The 24,855-nt window shown below is 48.5% G+C and overlaps 1 protein-coding gene across 1 annotated transcript in view; it reads right to left on the bottom strand.

Annotated features, from left to right (window-relative positions):
- Positions 1-329: 329 nt before the first annotated feature.
- Positions 330-24,855, bottom strand: part of LOC106813722 (AT-rich interactive domain-containing protein 4B-like) — a 41,684-nt gene continuing 17,158 nt past the window's right edge. The window contains exons 2-27 of the mRNA XM_014817932.1: positions 16,678-16,860; positions 15,304-15,397; positions 15,042-15,121; positions 14,600-14,697; positions 14,133-14,360; positions 13,066-13,145; positions 12,695-12,816; positions 11,535-11,607; positions 11,122-11,219; positions 10,729-10,826; positions 9,822-9,999; positions 9,046-9,291; positions 8,775-8,870; positions 8,376-8,566; positions 7,997-8,117; positions 7,683-7,750; positions 7,128-7,248; positions 6,442-6,691; positions 5,973-6,044; positions 4,734-5,581; positions 3,787-4,455; positions 3,301-3,578; positions 2,167-2,396; positions 1,837-1,983; positions 803-946; positions 330-509 (exon numbers count right to left, since the gene is read on the bottom strand). Of these exons, the coding sequence (XP_014673418.1) occupies positions 457-509; positions 803-946; positions 1,837-1,983; positions 2,167-2,396; positions 3,301-3,578; positions 3,787-4,455; positions 4,734-5,581; positions 5,973-6,044; positions 6,442-6,691; positions 7,128-7,248; positions 7,683-7,750; positions 7,997-8,117; positions 8,376-8,566; positions 8,775-8,870; positions 9,046-9,291; positions 9,822-9,999; positions 10,729-10,826; positions 11,122-11,219; positions 11,535-11,607; positions 12,695-12,816; positions 13,066-13,145; positions 14,133-14,360; positions 14,600-14,697; positions 15,042-15,121; positions 15,304-15,397; positions 16,678-16,860 (4,866 nt within the window). The 3' untranslated portion in view covers positions 330-456. The remainder of the gene's footprint in view (positions 510-802; positions 947-1,836; positions 1,984-2,166; positions 2,397-3,300; positions 3,579-3,786; positions 4,456-4,733; positions 5,582-5,972; positions 6,045-6,441; positions 6,692-7,127; positions 7,249-7,682; positions 7,751-7,996; positions 8,118-8,375; positions 8,567-8,774; positions 8,871-9,045; positions 9,292-9,821; positions 10,000-10,728; positions 10,827-11,121; positions 11,220-11,534; positions 11,608-12,694; positions 12,817-13,065; positions 13,146-14,132; positions 14,361-14,599; positions 14,698-15,041; positions 15,122-15,303; positions 15,398-16,677; positions 16,861-24,855) is intronic.

Raw genomic sequence — 24,855 nt, 5'->3', positions numbered from 1 at the left:
CTGATGGCACGACAGATAGGGAAGAACGCTACTAGATGTACTAATGCCGCGCTAGCAACACGTTCTCTTGTTACTGGGCGCATCGATCGAATAAACTTAAGTTACGTCTGCCTCTATAATGAGTCACAGGTCAGACAAATATACATGCACAAACACGCACGCTCAGACTAACACATACAATACACCCGCACACACTCAGGCATTCACGCACTCACACACTTACATATATATATGTTTATATATAAGAGAAAACAGACTCTCTCTCTCTTTCTCGCTTGCTCGCTCTCTTTCTCTCGCTCTCTCTCTCTATCTGTCACACACACTCTCTCTCTCTCCCTCTCTATCTGCCTCTCGCTTTTTCTCTCTCTCTCTCTCTCTCTCTCTGTGTCTCTCCCTCTATCGCTCCCTTGTCAGCGGTGGGTTGGTGCGAGGTGTGGTGAGGGACGTGTGAAGCCGTTACGTTGTCTCCACGGTAACAGGCATCTGCATCTGCGACGTTGATGCGGAGGCTGCGGAAGATGAAGAAATGGCTTCAGTCAGCGACGCATAGGAACAGGACGACGTCATTTCATTATCAACAGTTACAGTTCACACAGTTAATATCCGTTTCACTGACCTGGATGTATAATTTACAAGAACTGCAGCGATAAGTTTTTATAATTCTGCAAGGCTATTGCTCTTAGTGACTGTTTCAGTCAGCAAAACGTACGAACATCTCTTTCAGAATTCATCTCTTCAACGAACGCTTCATCTTGGAATATCGTCGAGCTTCAATGTTCCTTTCTCGCATTAGCTCTCTCACCTTCCCTCTCCTTCTTGCGCAGTCGTTTCCGTCGTCTGTCGATGCAGGCGACCTCTGACTTGAGAGACATGTAGACGCGGCGCAGCTCTTGTAGCTGCTCCTGCAGGAAGTTGATTCGCTCCTCTCCCTCGAGGCTCGAGTCGACTGCAAGCGAGAGACACGGCGACACGTGACCGAGAATTCATGCAGCAGCAGCGGCAACATCCTCATACAACATGTTGTATCAACATCCTTATACGACATGCAGCCGCAACATCCTCATACAACATGTTGTATCAACATCCTTATACGACACACAGCCGCAACATCCTCATACAACATATAGCACTGCAGCAATACAGCATGTTGTAGCAATATCCGTGCAAGTCTGCCGCATCTTAAATATGTCGCTACAGTTTTTACACGACAGTAGCGCACTGGATCAGCGATAAACAATACTGACATAACACGAATACGTATTGGTTCTAATGATTTTACCGCGAATAATCATTTGTTTCGACGTGAATTTTAAAGCCAACAAAATTGTTGACTATGGACACTTTTAATATAAAAACAGGCCACCCACTTTGCTAGGGGACCAGGGTTCATAGTAGTAAGACACATGTTGAAATTAGGACTTATAAGACCCTTTCTGGAGGCCAAAATAAGACTTTTTTACGCGATTTCTGATAGATCACCGACTATTAAAGTACACTAATAATATTTATATAAATTGCACAGCAGATTTCGCTGAAATTCAACACACAAAATGTTGAAAAATGGTCCTTTGGCAAAAAATAAGGACTATTAAGTACTTTTCTAAGATTTCACCAAAAATAAGTACTAATAAGGGCCCTTATTTTATTCTTGGCAAAATAAGTACTTATAAGACTTTGGAAGACCTGCTACGAACCCTGGGGACTTTCACATGCCTTCCACCTCAACTTTTGGTATATTTTTACGGGTTTACGCTACGAGCGTTCAACAATAAATTATATTATATTATAATAGTATCATTACCGAAACTACGTCAAACATTACGGTAATGCACTCACTAGCACAGAAGTTCCACTTGGGCTGGCGGTCGGGCGGCGGTACGATGGGAAGCTTGTGGCGGGGGTCCTGAGATGGGCTTCCTACGTCCGGCTGACTAGACGACTGACTGTTGTCCTCAGCCATTCCATCCTCGCTGTCAGTGCCCCCTGGTGTGCAAAAACACAATGAAATTGACGTTGAGACGACTGTAGTGACTGCATGTGAGAAAGGTGAAGCTGCACAGTTCTTACTGAGCAGATCTGCACCAATAGCAACGACAATGACGATGATAACAACAACAACAACAATAACAACAACAACAACAACGACAATCCACGTCTGACGCTCACCTCCCGGTTTTGGTTTCGGTTTCGCTGCCTTGCTCATACTGGTCCCTCTTCTCTGCCGCCTCTTCCTGCTAGGTGGCTCTGCCTCTGCCACCTGCTGCTGCTTCGTTGCCGAGGCGACGTCGATGCTGCTGATGCTGTCAGAGGTTGAGCTGGCGTCGACGCGGCACGTTCCGCCCATGTGTTCGGGAGAGCTGTTGCCGGAGCTGTCAACGTCTATGCTGCTAAGCGACCTGCGAGGGTGAAAGAAACGGTATCATGTCACGTGTTACAGCCACTACGAACCATGCACGATGACCAAGGTATTAGCCAGGAATAAGTATTGTGGGAGTGCAAAAAAAATATTTGGGAGTTCAATTTTATTGTGTCTCAGCCAAGACCGCCATAGCGATCTTCATGAACGCCGTAGAGTATGAGAGGGGGTCCTCCCCCTCTCATTGGGGGGCGGGGGTTACGGTGGCCTCCTCCGGAAAATGTAAAATTAAAAAAAAATTTTTTGGCCGTGCAGTTTCAAACCTGACCGTGTAAATCACGGCTGCACGGCTCGCTGGCTAATACGTTGACGACAACACGATGTACACTAGACAAATATTTGTGGCTTGGTCAACATCTATTACACAGAAATATTTCGGAAAAGAGATACAAAGGCAATGAGGGTGAAGGAACAGGACGCAATGGAAATAGGAGACGACTCATGCGCGCAGGAAGGAAAAAAGTTATGAAGTTGGGCAAAGAGATTCAGGCAAAGACAGGCAAGGATGAAGGAAAAGAATTGGGTTCTGAAAAAAGAATGCTGCAGGAATCTTGCGAAAGGAATGCTAAGAAAGAGATACCAGGATGCAGGGAAAGGAATGCTAACAAAAAGATACCAGGATACAGGAAGAGGAATGCTGGCAAAGAGATACCAGGATGCAGGAAGAGGAATGCTGGCAAAGAGATACCAGGATGCAGGAAGAGGAATGCTGGCAAAGAGATGCCAGGATGCAGGAAGAGGAATGCTGGCAAAGAGATGCCAGGATGCAGGAAGAGAAATGCTGGCAAAGAGATGCCAAGCAAGGATTCAGCAGACTGACATCATAATGTTCTGGCCGGGGCTGCGTCGTTGCCACGGCAACCGTGGCTCGCGCGCTTCCCTACCTGTCGCACGAGCTGATCTCCATGGCTTCGCGCGCGGGCGAATACTCGGGCGTCGTCGGCGGCGTGTTGTCCAGCAGGGAGCGCTGTCGCTCCTGCTCCTTCGACGAAGACGGCTGCCCGGCGGCGGCGGCACGCTCGCACGACGACCCGTCAGACAGGGCGCCGCTGTCGGGGCGAGCGTGCGGTGCGGGCGACACTTGGTGCGCGGCCAACTTCTGCGTCATCGTCGCCGTCGCCGGCGTCTCCATCTTACCCTCCTGAACGATCGCGGTCGGCACCTGCGAACAACGAATGTGCTCGTGAGAACGTAGGAGAATCTGGTGAACAACGCGCGTCGTGAGACACATATTTGAATTATAAGCAATAAAGATTTAATAACAGTTATAATTATAATTAGCTATTAAGAGCTGTTAAGATCTGCTGTATAATTATTCCTGTAAAGCGTCTCTGCCGCCTCCACCACCACCGACGCCCTCTATAACTCACCACAACGAGGAACTCGTTCGCAACCTTACTCCTGCCTCCCGCTGTCGCCGCGGCAACGTCATCAACGTCTGTCCTCGCCTCCGTCGTCGTGGCAACACCGGGCGACGCAGCGTCGGCTCCTCTCTCCGGCGACTTCTCCCCGCCGGCCCTCCCGCGCTTCCTCCTCGCCGACGCGGTGACCTTCACCTCTGCCGCCGCCTTCTCCTCACGCTGCTTTCTCTGCGGGGTCTTCTTTTCGCGAGGTTTCGCGCGCGGCCTTTCTCCCGAGACCTCCCCCGTCGTCGTCGTCGACGACGGCACCTCCTCCCCCGCCTCGCTCGCGTCCGAAGTGCTGTCGGGAAAGTCGTACGGCGACGCAATCGCGTTGCCCTTCGTCGGTGGCGCCCCCTCGCTGCGGCTGCTCGTCCGTTTCCCCGCGAACGCCGCCGCGCCGCCTCGCGCCGCCGCCGTCTCCTTCTTCTGCGCGGGCGGCTTTCCGGCTCGCTTGGAGTCCTTCTCGGTTGCGCCCTCCCCCTTCTTCTCCTCCTTCGGCGCCGGGGAGGGCAGGGCGGTGGTGGCGGTGGCGACAGCAGCGGTGGCCATCTCGCGAGCGAGAGATTCCTTCATCGACTGCTCGACGATGCGCTCAATCTCGTCCGATATCGTGTACTCCTCCTTGAACGGTGGCGCCTCGCGCGGATGGGCGGAGTTTCGTTGTCGTTTCGCAGGCGACGGGGCGCGGGGTCGCTCGGGCAAATCTGGGTGGGACTGGCGGGCGTGGCTGGCGGCGGGCTCGGCCGCGGTGGAGGGCGCGGCGTCGGCTGCGCGGTGCATGATGAATCGCTGCCTGTGACGTCAGCGAGGTTGAGCAGGCGCCGCTGCTGCTGCGGGTCGTGCTTCTCCCCCGCCACCGCCGCCGCCGCCGCCTCGCCCTCCTCCTTCTTCACCGCCCCCTCCTCTCGCTTCACCTCGGCCGGCTGCGGCGCCGCGGGGGCGCCCTCTGGTGGCGCCTCCTGCTCCGCGTCCTTGGGTCTGGTTTTCGACGGCGGTTTCCCGGCGCCCGCCTCTCCCTCCCTCGTCGCCGCGGCAACAGAAAACTTGCCGCGTTTCGGGGTCCTTTCGGCCGTGACGTCTCCTCCTCCCCGCGCCGGCTTCTCCCTGCCCTTCCCGGGCTTTCCTTCATTCGGCTTCTCCGGGGAGGCTACCTCTTCGGTCTCCGTCATCTGCGCGACCTCCGCCACGACCTTCCTCTCTGCGGGTTCGTCCGCGGCAGCGTGCGGTGCGGCGGAGGGTCGCACTGGCGCCTCCCTGGCTGCCGTTGCTGCCTTCCCCGCGGCTTCCTCTGCGTCCCTCGCTCTCGCTCCGACGGCGGCCAGGGCCTCCAGGATCGGGGTCCTCTCCCTCTCCCGCTCCCGCTCCACAGGCTTTCTCTCCGACACGTTCTCAGCCGGCTTCTCTCTCTCGACCTCCTCCTCCTCCCGCTCCTCCTCCTCCTCTTTCACCCCCTCCTTCTCCTCCTTCGCCGGCTCCTCCTTTGCGGGTCTCCGCTCAGCCGCGCGGCTCTCCCGGGACTTCCTCTCCACGATGCCGCGGCTTCCCTCCTTCCTCCTCGTCGGTTTCTCCTCATCGTCGGACTTCCCCTCCTCCGCAGCAGGGGCCGGCTTCTCCTCGACGACCGGGGAGGAGGAGGCAGAGGCTTCCTTTGCCGCGGCGGCGGCGGCGGAGGAGGCCGGCGACCGTACGGAGCGCTTGGGGGCCGCGACTTCGGGGGAGTTCTCCTGGCTGTCTCCCTCCGCTCCCGCCTCCTCATCTGCATCTGTGCAACGAGGTAATGTAGCAGTAGTAATGAGGAATAGTAGAGAGGAGAAGGAGGCAGAGGAGAAGAAAAAGAAGAAAAAGAAGAGGGGGAGGAGGTAGTGAGAAGAAGAAGATGCAGAATATGAATAAGAAGAAGAAGAAGAAGAAGAAGAAGAAGAAGAGTAGGAGAACCAGTGATCAGATAATACAATTCAAACTCTTTGCAAATAACAAATAGCCGGCCACTGCTGACAACCTATACAAGTTGTTACTGTGACACCACAGTGACCCTCTCTTTCCGATTTCCAGACAAAAAATCATTTGCCCTGCTATCCACTTATCACTGACGGCTGATTTCCAACTACTTATGTAATCATCATGTGATCAAGTGATCACCTGATTTCACTTACCGTTATCGTATGACGATGACGTGTTAGATATGCCAGATGTGCGAGTTGCTTTCCTCGGTCTCACCACGCCCACTGTGAAGCAACAAGTGCAACCATCACACATCACGGTTGTGACCGACTCACGTATACACGCGCACACACACACTCACTCACGCACTTAAGCATGCACATGCGCATGCACATGCGCATGCACGCCTAAATGTGCGCACGGATGTAGTATGTACACACTCACTTACGCATGTATACACTCACTCACACACGTGCACACTCACTCACGCACACAGCTACACACTCACTCACACACGCACTTAAGCGCACACAAACGTGCACACCAACATTCACACAGACGCTCATAAATAGACACGGGTGAGATAAACACGTTCAGCATGCTAAATTGCTTGCACGTGGCAAGCGAACGTTCACGGAATCTACAAAAACCGAGGACAGGAACATCCGAAACGCGTCTCACCGTTCAGCCCAGTAGCGAGATCTCCCGTGCTGTTCTGACGTGTCGCCCGGCACACGGCATGAGCCGTCGCGCGATCCTTGTTCCCCGCGCTGCCACCAGAGGGCGTCACCGAGCGTTCGTGCAAGGAGGACGGGGTCACGGAGCGGTCGCGCGTGGACGATGCAGGCGATGCGGGTTTGGCCTGCAGAGAGAGGCTGGATGGCGGACGTCCACGCTTCATCTGCTGCCGTGACGTCGTTGCCGCCGCCATCTGCGGGACACACAGATCACGATTGATGAAGTATTGACGACAATAATGTGATTACCATAACGATCGGGTGGGGGGGAGGGTTATTAACTACAGGTGGTGAATAATGACACGATGACGACAACGATGTGCAATGACAAAGACATATTTAAAAATCCAAAATGAATACAATGGGATTCTTTTTTATTGACATGGGTAATTGACATTTAGTCCCATTATTCATCATAACGACTTACACGCAAACATTCAGCAGAGCAAAGTTTGTCAATCGGACGCAAGGCGCTGAGAAAATGGCAATTAATCGATTCGATTATCATCATCGCGAATCGGAAAATTTTAATGCGGCGCGCGACCCCGCCACGACATTCCGACAACCAGACGACAGGGAACATCGACGACGTGTGGCGTTAGTTGGCATACTAAGGGCACGGCCGCTCACCTGACTCGCCGGACCCCCCTTGCGGGACTTGTGGTTTGGGCCAGGCGGGTTCTTCTTGCGCTTGCGTCCTGAGTGTTCTGCGGAGTTGACTATTCGGGAGGCTTTCACCCACTCGTCATACCTGCAACGCGCGAAGATCACAACGAAATCAAACCGAGTGAATATTTGACCATGTCGTAAGACGTGTTACCGTGTTTACTGCTCTGCGAGACGTTCCACTGTGTTTACCACTTTTGTATACTTTACTTATACTACTTACTATACTTACAGACTTTAACGTAAACATTTGATCCATTTGACGTCTCACAATGTTTACCGCTCTGTATACGTTACGATATACTTACACACCTTAATCACGATTAACTTTGTTAATAAGCTTTATAGGTTTCATGGAGACTCATCTTTCTACAACGTTTGGAGTGTCAGACAAAGTTACGACCCACCCGAAAAGCGTGCGAGTAATTGCGAGCGAAAAACAGCAGTGACGCGACGATCATGATAGCAATGACAACAGTGGCGACAACAACAATGGCAACGACAACAATGACAACGCACCTAAAGTTCCAGCCTTGGTAGTGGACCATGTACGTGCGATCTCCATGCTCCTCTCCTATCTCCACAACCTGCAACGTTAGCAGACGGGTGACGAGTGATATTCCAGCATCCACACTAACCACACTACTTCAACCCGCCTCCCCTTAATTCCAACTTCATCTATAAGGTGCGTACGAGAAACACGAGGCAATTCACCACGTTTCTCGCAAGGGTCTACAAGACTGACGGCAAGACAAGTTTTGTTTCTAACGACGGGTCCCCTGGTCGTGCGTACGCGCGGCACCCAGCCGGCCTCGCGGCTGCGCGAATCATACCTTCGCCTCGTAAACGCTCTGATTCTCTCCGTGGCCGTAGCGAATGTTCACCCTCTCGCCAATCGAGTACCCCTGCGACGACGAGCCACCAGACGGCGCCTCCAACGCCTCCCTGTCGTTGCTACGGGTAACAAAAACAAAAATAAACAATCGGTTAGTACTGAGATGCGAAGTCGAGAAGACGAGAGAAAATCTCTGCGGTTGTTGGACGTTAGCAGCGTTGCGAGTTGAGAGCGAGGTTTCGCGCCTTAACGATAGCACGGCTAGCCTGCATGAACACAACCAACTCGTTGCCATGACGACGACTCCCCGCACCGCACGTGTGCGCGAGAGAGAGAGAGAGAGAAAAAGACGAGAAATTCACGCGAGGGAGACTCACTCGGTCGCCTCGCCGGCTGCCTTCGTGGAGAGCCTCCGCGTGGCCTTCTCCCCGCTCCTCCTATTGTCGCCTGCGCCGCCCTGCCTCGAGTCATCCTTCCTCCTGCCCGTCTCCTTCTCTGCCGCTGGCTCCTCCTTCTTGGCATCGGTTTGTGTCTCCGATTTACACAGCGACGACAGTCGATTACGACCCTGCGCGTAAGGTAAAGTGAGGTGAGGTGAGGCGAGGGTAGGTAGGGTAAGGTATGTAAAGTAATGTAAGGTGAGGTAAGGTATGTAAAGTAATGTAAGGTGAGGTAAGGTATGTAAAGTAATGTAAGGTGAGGTAAGGTATGTAAAGTAATGTGAGGTGACATAGACCCTTTCAGTTTTCGTTTCTCTGATGTTGATTTATACGTACGCGTCTTCTTGGTGTTAGCTCTTCAACCTCCTCTTCCTTTACAACTGCTTTTGCCTTCTCTTTCGTTGGTTTTGACTTTTCCTCTTTTACCTTTGTCTGTACACAAACGACATCAGTTTAGTTTTTACCATCACTTCACCTATTCATCTTGATATCTTTTATGAAACAACATATAATGCTTACAAATGCATAGCAGCAATGTTATGATAATGGCATCTCGATCAATGCCTTGCCTATGCTTTTTTAATTTTTACCGAGGATATCTACACACCTCCCGTTTTGGCTTGTCTTCTCTTCCTCGTGGGGTTGGCTTCTCTCTCTCCTCTTTACCCTTTGGTGTCACCTTCTCTTCTTTGGACTTTGAAGCTTGTGCTGTTTCCTTCCCTTTCGCGGCCGTGGCCTTCTCCATTTCTTTCTCGTCTTTCTTGCTAGATTCCGTCTCCGCATCCTTACTCTTCATCTTCTCAGCAGTTCTCGACGCCTCAGCCTCCTGTGCCTTTGTGTCCTTAGTGGGCGTCTAAAACAAAAATGCCATCTCTATAGAAAACAGGACTGCAGATCAGAGGAATGCCTACAGAAGCATTTTCAGTACACTTTTCGATAAACTGTCAATTCACCGATAGATGCTAATAATGCGTGTGGACGTTTCACGATATCAAAACTTGACGTAAGATCGAAAAAACGTGAAATCGTGATTATCGCGAGATCTAAACACGCCACGCCGCAGACGGCACGACAAAGGTACCTCCGTGTTGACTCTCAGTGCCCCTGCGACCTTGCCCTGTGACCTAGCCCAAGACGTTGACCCTGCGCTTATGACTCGCAACATCGTCTCTGCGCCCCCGACCTTGCTGCCACGACCTCACTCACACGACCTTGCTGCCACGACCTTGACCCTGCACCCATGACCTGTGACGTTGCCCCCTGACCTTGCTGCCATGACCTCACTCCCGCGACCTTGCCCCTGCACCCATGACCTGTGACGTTGCCCCTGCGACCTTGCTCCCATGACCTTACTCGTGTGACCTAGCCTGCGACTCAGCCTACCTTCTCTTCGCACGCCGCCGCCTCCTTGGCCTTGACCTTGCTGCGCGCGGCGGGGCTCATGAGGTCGCGTCCGAGGCCGATGCCGCGGCCCGAGGACTCTCGTGCGCGGCACGGCCGCCCCGTCGATCCCATCGTGCTGCCGAGCTTACGGTAGAAGTCCTCAAAGCTGTGCAGGTACCTGCAACGCGAGCGAGAGCGCGCGCGATCAGTGACAGAGAACTAACTCAGTGTGGAGTGATGAAGGGGGGGGAGAGGCGGAAGGAGGGAGAGAGGGGGAAGAGAGAGTGAAAGAGAGAGGAGAGAGAAGGGGGAAGAGATATGGAGATAGAAAAGAGAGAGAGAGAGAGAGAGAGAGGGAAAGAAAGGGGGAGAGAGAGGGGTAGGAGTAGGAGAGTGAAAAAGAGAGGGGGAGAAAGGGGGGGAAGAGAGACTGACAGAGAGAGAGGAGAGATAGATAGATAGAGAGAGAGAGAGAGAGACAGAGAGAGAGATAGAGACAGAGAAAGAGAGATAGAGACAGAGGGAGAGAGAGAGAGAGTGAGAGACAGAGAAAGAGTGCAATAAAAAATATTGCAGGAAGAAATCCCCACATCTCTGATTATGAAGACAATGCAAGTTAACTTTTTCCAGGCGCGGCAGTTGGGCCGGTGTTGCCTTGGATTCAATCAGATAATTTACGATCACTGCCTCATAATGGCGGGGTGTCATGGGGAACACTTCTCATCATTCAATCTCGTAACATAATCTTACATAGCACACAGCTGCTTAATTTAAATCTCGGCACGATAATAATTGTAACTTTAACGATCAAACGTAGCTACATCCTCCCTACAACAATCACACAGAGGTGAGCACGAGAGCTCCCAGCAGGAACCCACCCCCCTGAGTGGACGAGTAGGAAGATTACCTCTTATACGCGCTCTTAAGGCTGCTCAGACTGCCCGGCGTACTCGGTTGAAGCTTCAGCCGCTTGTGCACCTTCTTCCACTTGCTCTGGTTCGTCACCTGACATATAGAGGTATGTGAGAACATAGCAATCCATTCTTCGTTCGAGTGCGAGCATTACGTGGCGTTACCTTGTTCGTATATGTCACTAATAAGGTTTAGCGATGCGAGTGACACCAGCCACAGCCTGTAAACCACTACGGCTTGTGACAATTGTCACAGGAAACGACGATATACCGTTCACTGCATTTAGGCAAGAGATATGAACACACACAAGCATGTGCACAGGTATATGCAAGCAGATATCGGGAAACAAGGCTCGATTGGCTTAACGGTCAACCAATAACTCCCTCACCTTGTTGTAACCTCCAAATCGACCATAGACGATTCTAAACACCTTGAACAGGTTTAGATCACGGCCTGTGAGCACAGGTGGCTTGTTTATCGGTGTGCCTGCAGCGAACAAACATTAAGACATTACAGTCAACCTTCAAATGTACTTCATTCAATTAAAAAATTAATTCAATTCAATTTAATTCAAGGGCTCACACACGTATCCTAATATCATGTGTGGTGAGATATTGTTTATGGGCATAAAGATAAGTTAACAAGTTACAAATAGACTTTTTTAATAATTAGGGTTCTGTCATACAGTCAACCAATGGGAAAATTTCTTCCAACGACTCCCCAAATTTATATACTACCGTCGAAAAAATTAAAGGATCAAATTCGAAAATTTAAATCGGGTGTCTCTATAAAGGAATTTACCTCTCTCATCCATGAACTTGTAGAGTTGTGCAACAAACCTGTCCTCTTCTTCGCTCGGCGAGTTGTAGAAACTCTGCAAGCAGAAACACCATGAACTCAGCGTTACACACTCACATACACAGTATAGTGAGCTACCAATCATAGATTCTACTGCGCACAAGCCACTAACCGCCAAAAAGCAGAACTTGTTACGAGTAAAGGCGTGCGACCCGATATATTGGCTTGTAGTCGTGCGTCGCATCCACTGGAGGGCACAACGATCAACCCACATCGACCAATCTGGCTTCAAAGTACGATCGCAGCATGACGATATGTCGTAGAGCCTCGCACGCGCGTACACGTCACTTCATTCAGACTGGATTACAGATTTCTAGCTATGTCTGACAACCGATAAGTGACAAGCAATCTAGCCTTGATAGACAATCTTCATGATGAGAAGGGCCCCGTTGTCAAAAACCAAATTTGTCTTAATGTAAGCCTTGAAATTTAATTTTCTCTTAACTTTTTCTCTTGGACTGTCAACACAAATATCTATATTAACCTCCTGTAATTATGATTAGTTAATCTGTTTCACGAAGCGATTTAAGTACATATTTAACTAATCACATAATTAGCCGACTTAAACATGAATTACACTGTATTCAAAATGGCGGACAACGCCAAAAGTATCTGCAAATTCGGTACATGAAAAGGAATTAATTTGCAATTATAATGACTAAATTAGCTAATCTTAGATAATTTAAATTTCCTTGGGAAAAAATTGAAGTAAAATTTTCAATTATAAAATCTGCAGCGTACTTAATATACTAGTACTACCTACATACTACTACTAGTACTAGCAACTAATTATGATTAGTTGATTTAATCATGCTCCTAAGTAGAATTAAATACTGTGATTAACTTAATCATGATTAAAGTTAATTACGCTTCGTGAAACACTCACTTCAATTTAAGTACGGGAAGTTAATCCTGATTAAGGACTTAATTACGCTTCGTGAAAGCGGCCCCTGGTCTACAAGTTAAGGCTAACGTTAAGACTAATTTTGTATCTGGCAATGGGGTCCCTCCCTACGTAGCGATATCTATCAGAGCAGGTCTCGGACACCTAGCTAAGTCACATGTAGCAAGCGATCGCGACAGACGGGCCGGATCAGACGTACCTCGTCACCCGAGCTCTCCGACGTGGAGGCGTCGTCGTCCCCTCCCTTGCTGAGCAGCTCCCTGATGTCCCAGTTGGGAGGCAAGTCTTTCCTCTCCATGTAGACAAGGGCCTTGTCTATCGCTGTAAGGAGCAGCAAGAATTCACCAAGAGATTACTACGAGCCTGCGCATCGTCATGCCGACTTAAACAATCGTCGTCAGCTCTATCGCGCCCTTTTTCGTAAGTTTGTTTTACGGTGTCCCTTTTTTATAGAAAGTACCCAAAACGTTACAGTTATACGATCAACTTTTATAGGTTAGGTAGAGGGTGTGAGGGTCATTTTAAACAAAGGTTTTTTTTGACAGTTATTTCTCTAAAACATTGCGCTACCTTGTTTCATGCCACTCGAATCATCTTTCTTCAGAAAGTCCTTGCTGAACTCTTTCGTTTTCTTCTTCTCAACAGTGTGACTGAAGTGAAAAAACCCGAACATAAACACCGATTGCTCTAGGTAGGCAATTAGGTAGTAGTTTTACACTCATCATTTGCCGTCTTTGAAGGAGTGCACGACTGGTTATATTATGTGTATTATATAGTACACAATCTATTATCTGAAATTCTGAAAACCGAAACGCTCCGAAAACCGAAGGTTTTTCGTGGAGGTCGTCTGCACACCAAAGCTCGCGTTTGGCTGCACAAGGTTCACTGTAGAAATATTAATGTGTTTGGCATTACTCATACATATTGCAGGGGTAGAAATTAACATTTGAACACGGGAGTCCCTACCCTCAAAAAGAGGGAGTCCGCAGCAAAATGAGGGAGTCTGCAGTCTGAGGTTCAAAATTAAAGATATTAACAATAATGCATGTGCTTATTTTTAAGATTCATGCGGTTGCACATCTGCCAAATTTTCTTTGGACATTTGCTGAAAAAATACGGTCATTCCACGAAGCCGTGCTTCGGAACGAACTAGTTAGTATGGCAGAATTTTCAGGGCGTCACACGGACTCCTGCATATGTCAAATCAGGGAGTCCGACAGTAAATCAGGGAGTATTTGACTCCGGACTCCCGTTAATTTCGCACCCTGATATTGTACTGTACCGGTACAGCACTTCGCCTCTTGAAAACTTGGGTTTTAGTACAGGCTAGTTTCAGGATATACGGTATGTATGTATCTGTACTGTACTACTATTCCGGAAAATTTCAAACCCCGAAACGTGTCTGGTCACATGGGTTTTCTGATAATAGATAGTGTACTGTATTAAATATCGCATAGATTATATTATATGTATTATATTATATATTACATGGGTTATAGTATATGTCTTATATATTACGTAGATTATATTTAATGCATTATATATTACGAGGAATATATTACATGGATTTTAATATATGTATTACATTAGATATTATATTAACATTATTACTATACTATTAGACTCGCTGCACTCACTATTTGCCGTCCTTGAATGAGCGCACTATCCACTGCGTCTTCATGTCTAGGTTAGCGCCCTCTGCTGTCACGGCGGGCGAGACGACGAGCGCCGGGAACCACGTGTAGTTGCGTCGCTTGTCGTCAACGTTGACGACAACGACCTTGCCCATGTCCTTGATGTAGCGCGGCTGCAGCACGATCTTCTTCTGCGGTGGTCCCTCGTCATCTGAGCTCTCCTCACTGCTGCTGAAACATCGTCATCATCCCGATCATCAACAGTATCGTCATCATCACGGTCATCAGTAGCGTCGTCATCATCATGGTCATCATCGTCAGTGACATTGTTAGAATCATCATCATCACAGTCATGTCACCACAACAGTCATAAGCAGAATCGTAATCATCATGAGCCACATTATGATCATCACCATCACCAGTAGCAACAGTAACATCATCAACATCATCAGATGCAGAATCATACATACCTCGCCGATCCTCCGAATCGCCGCCTCTTCCTCGACTTCTTGTTGATTACCGGCGTTCCGAATCGCTCCGGATCGGTGAGGGGCAACTCATCCAGAGTCTGCAACAACACGTGATCGATTACGTGATGTAAGAAATCACACACTGAGCGTAAAACCTGCACTAACAGCGCAGCGAGCGCAATGCACCGCTATCAACGGTATTCATACGACGTGTCATGAAGAGAGCCGCGCACATACGTTAGCTTACTGCATCGTTATCACGACGTAATGTATGCGATCGTTCCGACATTACGCTGTTAGTTCGTTATTGTTGTTGCACCTGTTGTTGTTGTTCTGGTTGTTACTGTCGCTGTTCTTGTTGTTGTTTTTTGTTGTTGTTGTTATTATTATTGCTGTTGTTGTTATTGTTTGTTGTTTTTCGGTTGTAGTGTGGGCTCCCTACCTCACTCTTGTGGAAGTGCTTGTCACCTTTCAGACACAGCAAGCTTCTTCTCAGTGTCGTTTCGTCCCCATCGTCAAATACTGCAAGTAGACGTAACAACATGCTGCAAAACTCGCACTCACACTCATGGACGGACAGCTAGACACATTGACAGTGGGTATGTGCTCACCCACCACACACTACACATTGTGTTACTTACTTACGGTGTACTGACTAGCTAGTACATACCCACCCACCACACACTACACATTGTGTTACTTACCTACGGTGTACTGACTACAGTCGGTGAGGCGCTGAATGGTCGCCTCTACATAGCGATTTGTCTCGGCATGTTTCACCTCCACGCGTGAGCCGACCTGGCAATGAATCACAACCCATCGGATAAATCACTCATTAAACATTTATCAGAGAGCGGTGCACGCACAAACTCCATCACCCCAATGAAGCATGGTTAGTAACGAACTTTTTTCCAGGCGGCAAGCTCACTCATCCAAAGCAGAATCTTTGGTGCTTTTACCACAGAACTTTGCTTAAGAGTTTCCCGATAGCAAGTATTTTCTGCCTCTACTGAGAGCAAGCAGCAAAATTGCTACTTGCTGTCTTAATTTCGAACCGACGTAGGAACGGCGATGGCGTGATAACAGCACGTGGGGGAGGGCAGGGACGCAGGGGGGGGGGGACGTTTAGCAATCTCCACACTAATGCCGGGACGATGTGCCGGCGCAAAACCGGAAAGTCAGGATTTTCGCTGGAGCGTGCGGTCACTGCGGTGTTTCCGAGGAGGAATGCCGAATCAATAGACATGCATTCGAAAAAGCGAATACCTCGTGTCCGTTCGCCCCGCATCGCAAACCCAACTCACAGCTGCGCACTCGATCAATATGACATTTATTAGATGAAATAAATCAACAGTTGAAGGAAGACTGTCCCCGAACATTACCTACAGGTAGGCACAGACATGCATGCACGCGCGTGCACAACTAAACCCATACCTAATACCACACATGCTTTTTTATGTCGCCTGGCAAATTACCATATTGTAACCAAAAACCCAAGCGATGATGCGCCGACACACTGCGACAACTGGAAGTGATGATTGATCGGAAGATGAGATTCAAGGAGAGTTGCTGAGATAAAGGCTTGTCGATGATGGCGGGGATGTTTGAATGCTACAGGAGGTGAGGGTGAGGGATGCTGGGTGTCAGCTGTGTCAGGGAGGATGACTGATGTACAGGAAGGATGATGAGGGATGCTAGGGGATGCTGAGGGAAGGTGAGAGATGCTTGGGAATGCTGAGGGAAGGTGAGAGATGCTGAGCTGTGCTGAGGTGCTGAGGATCACTGAAGCAGACTAAGAGATGCTGAGAGAAGCTGACCGATGCTGAAGGATTCTGGAATGATAGGGATGGATGCGGAGAGACAGAAAGCTACACGAAGGGAAGGTAAAGGATGGCCAAGTAACGGGTAGCCAAGGCAAGACAGGAAATGCCGAGGGATGCTGAGGAAAATGAAGAGATGCTGAGGGAAGCTAAGGGATACTCGGGAAAGCTAAGGAATGCTGGGGAATGCTGAGGCAAGCTAAGAAACACTGAGGGAAGCTAAGGGATTGCTGGGGGAAGCTAAGCAGCGACGCTCACCATGAGATTGCCCTTGACAGCGTCATCTGTGACGATGAATGAGGTCCCTGCTTCCGTCGGCTGCACCTTGCATTTGACGAGTCTCTGCACCTTCTTTACCTTGGCCTCGCAGAACGCGCCACGGTACTTGGCGCTCACCTCTGTGCCGACCGACAGGAATGGCGGGTCATGCGAGAGACCGGCCTGCAAGCAAAGTGGTCGCACAAAGACGTTATTACTAGCACGAGAAAACTATAATACACATGAACAAAGAGCCTATAAATTATAATAATGATGATGATGATGAGGATGATGATAATAATAATGATGATGATGAGGATGATGATGATAATAATATAGCAACAAATAAAATCAGTGGTAATAATAGTAGTATTAGAAAAGGTAAATAATAGTATAAGAAATACTTCAATAGTAGCACAAGTAATAAGTAATCGTCGACTGTTATAAGTTATGGAAGTAGTTTCTGTGATCCAATCCCTACCACCACCTACTACCTCCACTACCATGGAGAGTAAACACCAAGCTTGATTTTATAGACAGCAACACAGCACAATAAGTGATAAAACAACAATAATCGATGAATAAACAATAATCGATAAAACAACAAATGACAAAGTAACTGTAATAGCAGTAATTAGTTTTAGTATAAGTAATAGTATATGTCACACTAGTGCAACTCCTAATAAGTAATAGAATATAAATTATGAAAACTTTTATAAATAAATTATGCAGCCCAATAAATGCCAGAATGCCTATCAGATTCGTGGTATATAATAAATATACTGTATATAAGTAAAGTACAAAATGAATGGTGATCCCCCCCCCCCTGCAGCACTTAATCCCATATAATAGGAGCCACGCACTAGCGTGCAAGCAATGGCTATGCAAAACGCGTGCATCCCATGACTCACTGATGTCTCTCTAGTCGTGAATTAGAAGAAGCAACCTTAGTCATGCCTAGAGACAGCAGCAAGCACTGCTGAGCTGCCACTGCTGCCGCTGCTGCTACTGCTGCTGCTGCTGCTACTGCTACTGCTACTGCCACTACTACTGCTGCTGCGACTGCTGCTGCTACTGCTGCTACTGCTGCTACTGCTGCTATTGTTGTTGCTGCTGCTGCTGCTGCCGCCGCTGCTACTGCCACTGCTGCTACTGCTTCTGGAACGTTAGCACACATGCAACTAGATACTGCAATCAGCTGTAGAGCATATGTAAGCTAACCTCTCCAAACTTACTGCTCTCACTGGTTAAACCAGCTAGAAATCTTGTGAACGTAGCAATCAACAACATCATGTATGAGATCTCATACACACAACTAGTGACCAACCACGGATTGATATCTGATAGGCCTATACGTTCATCCACACCACAATTACGCTGTTGTATGTGACCGTGTAAAACCATAACGGGGATAAATATAGACGTAACACAGCAGCTCAGACAGATAGCTCCGTGACACGTGTACCGGCGGAATCCAACAATAAACCTAGGAAAAGGGTAGAAACGCACACAAGGAGGATAAGTTATTAACGTATTGGAGCTTTTTCCGAAAATATCCGAGTCATCTTACATGGATATATGATGAAGAAAAATCCATAAATTCTAAGAAAATCACAGCCATATATTATAACACGTGGGTTTTATCTACTCACACACATAAAGACGTGCCATTGCTGCTGGATTTTGCAGATTGAACCCTAATATGTTTTAGGAGTAGCCACACAAAAATCCTCACAGAACCCTACATACAGAAATCATTGCGGCAGCCATGTAGATATTTATTCACAATTTATTCACTCACCCGGGCAAAAGAAAAACTCAAGAGCAAGTACAGAACATGTGACGCATCCCAAACACATTATATAAGTAATATTAGTTTCTACATATTTGAGCAGCAGCCCAGTCGAATGCTACCTCAATGCCCAAGGCCACGGCGCATTATCAAATCCTGCAAAACACTGCATCAACATGAGTAGGCACAACGCACAGCTCCTATCTACACCTATCTAGGGTCAAAAACATATGCTCACACATACACACACACACATATACATCTAAACACTGACACTCGCTGAAAGCAATCCGGGACATAATAGCTATGCTGTGTAGAATAGGACTAATGCACAACGTTAACGCCAAATACACACCGCGGTGTTCTAGAATCAAGTCAAACAAGCAGTGGGATTACGTAATGTGGGATAGACAAGACAGCAGCAAGGTCTGTCGAAAGTGCCGTGAGCAATTTACTGTATCCCTACATGCAACCATGCACGACAAGAGGTGAGGCACGAGAGCTCCCAGCAGGAACCGACACGCCCCTGAGTGACGAGTCGGAAGATTAACCTCTATCCGCGTCTTAAGGCCTGGTCGCCGTGTAGGAACACACTGCGTGACCCCGCGCGTACGTCGTTATGACAGGCTTGCAGCCGTGTGCACGCCTCTTCGTCTTCCCCACTTGCTTGCTGGTTCGTGCCTTCAAGGTTGCCTCACCTGACCATAACTTATTGAGTTCTCGTTCAGTGATAGGGACTACGCAATTACAGGCATATCCATTCTTCGTTGGACGGTGCGCTGACGCATTGCGATAAAGCGTGGCGTGTAAAAGCGTCCTGTTTGCGGAGACATGCTTGCTGACCTACTGTCTATAAGGTTTTTACCCGATGGTGAGACGCTTGGCTACCGCGCACCTCCAGCAGCCGCAATGCGCGAGGGGGCCTTGTTAAATCACGTACCGAGCGGTCTGTCGCCAATTGGTCACAGTACAAGTCTCGACGATACTCAGAAGTTAGGGCCGTTCACGGTGCATTTAGGTCCGAGAAGAGAGTAGCATCCTGAACAGTGCCAACCCACAAGCCTGTTGCAAGCGGGAGGTATATGCAGAGCAGATACCCGACGGAACGAAGGCTCAATTGGCTTAACGGTCAACCAATAACTCACTCACGCTTGTGTACCTCCAAATCGACCTATAGCACTTATCTAAACTACCTTGCAGCAAGGTTTAGATCAGCGGCCTGTGAGGCAGCAGGGCTTGTTTATCCGTGAATGTGTCCTGTGCACAAACTGCGAGCAAACATTAGACATAACAGTCCACGCTTTCAATGTACTCGAATATCATGCAAAGTCTAAAAATCTCATCTCAAGCGTTCAATTTAATGTCAAGGGCTCACTCGACGTACCTATATAGCATGTGGTGTGAGATATTGTTTATGGCATAAAGATAATGCAGTTTCGTTGGCGCTACAACATAAGTTAACAGTTACAAATAGACTTTTTTATAATTAGGGCTGGTCATAGCAGCCTCATACCAATGCGTAAAGCCAGTTCCAACGGACTCCCCAATTTATATACGATACTACTACGCGTTGAAAAACTTAAGAGGAAATTGTCGAGAAATTGTAAAATCGGTCTCTCCAGTGTCTCCTATAATAGGAATGTTACGCTCCTGGCATTCCGGGCTGTTTACACCATGAACTTCGTAGAAGTTGTGGCAACACTGTCTCCTTCTTCGGCATCGGACGAGTGTGTAGCAACCTCCCTGCAAGACACGCAAATACCGTATGAATCTACAGCGTTACATCACTCGACAGATACGCAGGGGGCCGCCAGGCAGCAGTATACGGTGGACTGGTCGGGGCTATCTCAATGACATAGATTCGTACTGCGGCACGGAAGCAGTCATGGCTAGATTCGCGCCCGAAAACAAGGCAGAACTGTTTATACGAGGAAATTAAGGTGCGTGCGATCCGATATTATTGCGCATATAGTAGTCTGCGTCTGCTATCCACTTGGAGGTAGGCAACGACTCAACCCAGCGCATCGACCCCTCTGGCTTCCAAGTACGAATTCGCAGCAGCTGACTGGATACATGTGCGTCGAGCCGCTCGCACAGACGCGTACGACGTCACTGCGTGCTTTCAGACTGTGATTACAGACTTTCTAGCTAATAGTCTGTGACGAGCCGGATACAGCTGCAGCAGGAGTTGGGGCAGAGGTATCCTAGCGCCTTGAGTATACAATGTTCATTGATTGAGCTAAAGGCCTTCTGGCGGCCGCATGTCGTCTAAAGAACCTGGATTCGGACAAGTCGACATTCTGTTGTGTTAATTGTGAAGCCCTTGAAATTTAATTCTTCTCCTAACTTTGTTGGATTATCTCCGTTGTTTTATCTGTCAACACAAATTATTATACGTTGGACCTCCTGTAATCTATGATATAGTTAATACTGTTTCACGAAGCGATTTAAGTCATATTTAATCTAATCACATAATGTAGCCGACTTAAACATGAAAATTACACTGTATTCAAAATGGCGGACAACCCAAAAGTATTCGGCAATTCGGCTACATGAAAAGGAATGTAATATTTGCAATTATACATCGACTAAATTAGTACGGCTAATGCTAGATAATTTAATTTCCTTGGCGAAAATTTGAAGTAAAATTTCAATTGTAAAATCTGCAGGCGTACTTAATACTACTAGTACTACCTAACATACTACACTAGGTACTCAGCAACTAATGTTTGATTAGTTGATTTATCAGTGCTCCTGAGTAGGAATAAATTTTGTGATTAATCTAATCATGGATTAAGTTAATTGTGCTTCGTTGAACGAGGTCACTTCTTCAATTAAGTCGGGAAGTTCATCGATGGATTAAGGACTTAATTACGCTTTTCGTTGGGGGAAAGCGCCCCTGGTCCTACAAGTTAAGTAACGTTAGAGACTAATTTTGTATCTGGGCAATGGCGTCCTACGTAGCGAGTATCTATCACAGAAGGTCTCGGACGCCCTAGGCTAAGTCACGATGCTAGCAGCGACTCGCCGCGACAGACGGGCCGGGATGCAGACGTACCTCGTCCCCGAGCTCTCGAACGTGGAGGCCGTCGTCGTCCCCTCCCTTGCTGAGCAGCTTCCTGGAATGTCCCAGTTGGGAGGCAAGTCTTTCCTCTCCATGTATGAGAAGGGCTTGTCTATCGCTGTAAGGGATGCAGCAAGCAATTCACCCAAGAGATTACTAGCGAGCCTGCGCATCGCATGCCGACTTAAACAATCGTCGTCAGCTCTATCGCGCCCGTTTTTCGTGAGTTTGTTTTACGATGCTCGGCTTTTCTTAGAAGTACGCTCAAAACGTTTACAGTTATGGATGATCATTTTATAGGTTTAGGGTAGAGGGTGTGAGGGTCATTTTAAGCAAAGGTTTTTTTGAACAGTTTACTTTCTCTAAACATTGCGCAGCCCTTGTTTCATGCCACTCGAATCATCTTTCTTCAGCAAAGGTGCCTTGCTGAACTCTTTCCGTTTTCTTCTTCCAGAACGAGTGTGACTGAAGTGAGAAAAACGCCGAAATAACACCGATGTGCTCAGATAGTGCAATTAGGTAAGTACTTTTACACATCAGCCATTTGCCGTCTTTGAAGGAGTGCACGACTGGTTATATAATGTGTATTATACGTACACACTCTATTATGCCGAAATCCTGAAAACCGAAAGCTCGCGAGAAACCGAAGGTTGTTTCGTGGAGGTCCGTCTGCATCAGCGCAAGCTCGCGTTTGTCTGCACAAGGTTTCACTGTAGAAATATTATGTCTGGTTGGCATTACTCATACATATTGCAGGGGTAGAAATTAACATTTGAACAGCGTGTTTGGTGAGAGTCCTACCTGCAAAAAGAGGAGTCCCACATGCAATGAAGGAGTCCGCAGTGCTGAAGTCAAAATTAAAGATATTAATTTCTGAACGCATCTAAACCACAAGATTTTCTAGGACATTTGCTGAAAAAATACGGTAATTCAATGAGGCCGTGCTTCGGAACGAACTAGTAGTATGGCAGATTTCAGAGCGTCACACGGACTCCTGCGTTGTCAACATCAGGGAGTCCGACAGTAAAGTCAGGGAGTTATTTGACCCGACTCGACGTGTAATTTCGCACCGCTGATATTTAAGCTGTAGCGCGTAGCAGCCTTCGCCTCTTGGCAAACTTGGTTTGTAGAGGCTAGTCTTCAAGGATATAACGGGTATGTATGTATCTGTACTGTACTGACTATTCGGAAATTCAAACTCCGCGAAACGTGTCTGGTCACTGGGTTTTTCCGATAATAGATAGTGGTTACTGTCTTAAATATCGCATAGATTATATTTAAGTATTATATTATATATTACATGGGTTAAGTATATGGTCTTTCTATATTACGTAGATTATATTTTAATTGCCTTATATATTACGAGGAATATATTAATGGATTTTCAGATATATTGTGATTACCTTCATATATATTATTTAACATTATACTATACTATGTAGACTCTGCTGACTCACTATTTGCCGTCCTTGAATGAGCGACTATTCCACATGAGCGTTCTTTCATGTCCTAATGGTTAGCGGGGCCCTCTGCTGTCACGGCGGCCGAGGACGACGAGCGCCGGGAAGCCCGTGTAGGTTGCGTCGCTTGTCGTCACGTTGACGGACAACGACTTGCCCATGTCTTGAGGTAGCGCGGCTGCAGCACGATCTTCTTCTGCGGTGGTCCCGTCGTCATCGAGCTCTCCTCACTGCTGCTGATACATGCGTCATGAATCCGATCATCAAAGTATCGGTCATCCATCAACACGGTCTCAGTAGCGTCGTCATGCCTCATGGTCATCATCGTCAGTGACGGATTGTTAGAATCATCATCATCACGAGTGAGTGTCACCGACAACAGCATAGCAGAATCGTAATCATCATGAGCCAGCATTATGATCACATCATGCGACCAGTAGCACAGTAACATCATCAACAGTCATCAGATGCCAGAATGCATACATATCCGGTCGCCGATCCTCTCGATCGCCGCCAGTCTTCCGTCGACTTCTTGTTGATCACCGGCGTTCCGAATCGCTCCGGATCGGTGAGGGGCAAGCTCATCCGAGAGTCTGCAACAACACGTGGATCGATTCCGCTGGATGTAAGAGAATGCAGGGAGGCTACTCGAGCGTGGAAACCGCTGCACTAAGCGTTGGGGGACAGCGCAAGCGAGCGCAATGCCGAGCGAGGTGGCGACACGGGTGCGGGGTGGCGAGAGTCAACGGGTATGCCCTACGACCGACGTTCGAATGAAAGAGCCGCGCATATATACGTTAGCTTACTGGCACGAGCGCGGGGGATGGCGGCGCGGGGTGGATCGGGGACCGAGAAGGGCGGGACGGGTAGAGTGTGAGGGTAGTGTGCGAGGTCTGCTGGTTCCGGGACATTGGAAGCGGGGCTGTGTAGTAGTTCGTTATGTTGGTTGCAGGCCCACTGGTTGTTCGTGTGTTCGCTGGTTGCGACTGCGCTGTGCTGTTGTTGTTTTGTGTTGTTGTTGTTTATTCTATTGCTCGTTGTTGTTATTGTTTGTTGTTTTTCGGTTGTGAGTGGTGGGCTCCCTCACCTCATCTTGTGGAAGGTCTGGCACCGTTTCGAGACACAGCAAGCTTCTCTCAGTGTCGGTTTGCTTTCGTCCCCATCGTCAAATACTGCAAGTAGACGTCAACAACATGCTGCAAAACTCGCACTCACGACCATGACGGACAGCTAGACACATTGACAGTGGGTATGACCCGCTGTAGTGTGCTCGCACGTCTCCGCGGTTACGGGGACGGCAGGCTGAGCGGCATTGTGTTACTACTTACGGTGTAGCTGGACTAGGCTAGTAGCATACCCAACTACGGACACAGTCCAGCTAGAGCTTGGTGTTACTTACCTAGCGGTGTAGTGACTACGTCGGTGGATGGCGGCTGGAAGGTGGGTCCGCTCTACATATGGCGATGGTTGTCTCGGGCGATTGTTTCACTGGTCGCACCGGAGTCGGCGTGAGCCGAACTGGCAATCGAGCCACAAGCTCCCCGGTGGCGTGGGGGGCTGCGGGCCATCGAATAAATCACGTCAGTTAAACATTTATCAAGAGAGCGGGTGCACGCACAACTCCATCACGCCCATGAAGCACGGTTAGTACGGAACTTTTTCGAGGCGGTCAGCTGCACTCATCCAAGCCGAATCTTTGTGCTTTACCAGCAGTTGCTCTAAGAGTTTCGCCGATAGCAAGTATTTTCTGGCTCTACTGAGAGCACGCAGCAAAATTGCTACTTGCTGTCTTTAATTTCGAAACCACAGGAACGGCGATGCGTGATAACAGCGACGTGGGGAGGGGGGAATGGGCGGCAGGG

Source organism: Priapulus caudatus, unplaced genomic scaffold, assembly GCF_000485595.1.
Source record: "Priapulus caudatus unplaced genomic scaffold, Priapulus_caudatus-5.0.1 Scaffold814, whole genome shotgun sequence".
Lineage (NCBI taxonomy): Eukaryota > Metazoa > Priapulida > Priapulimorpha > Priapulimorphida > Priapulidae > Priapulus > Priapulus caudatus.
This window is presented reverse-complemented; position numbering and strand designations above follow the sequence as displayed.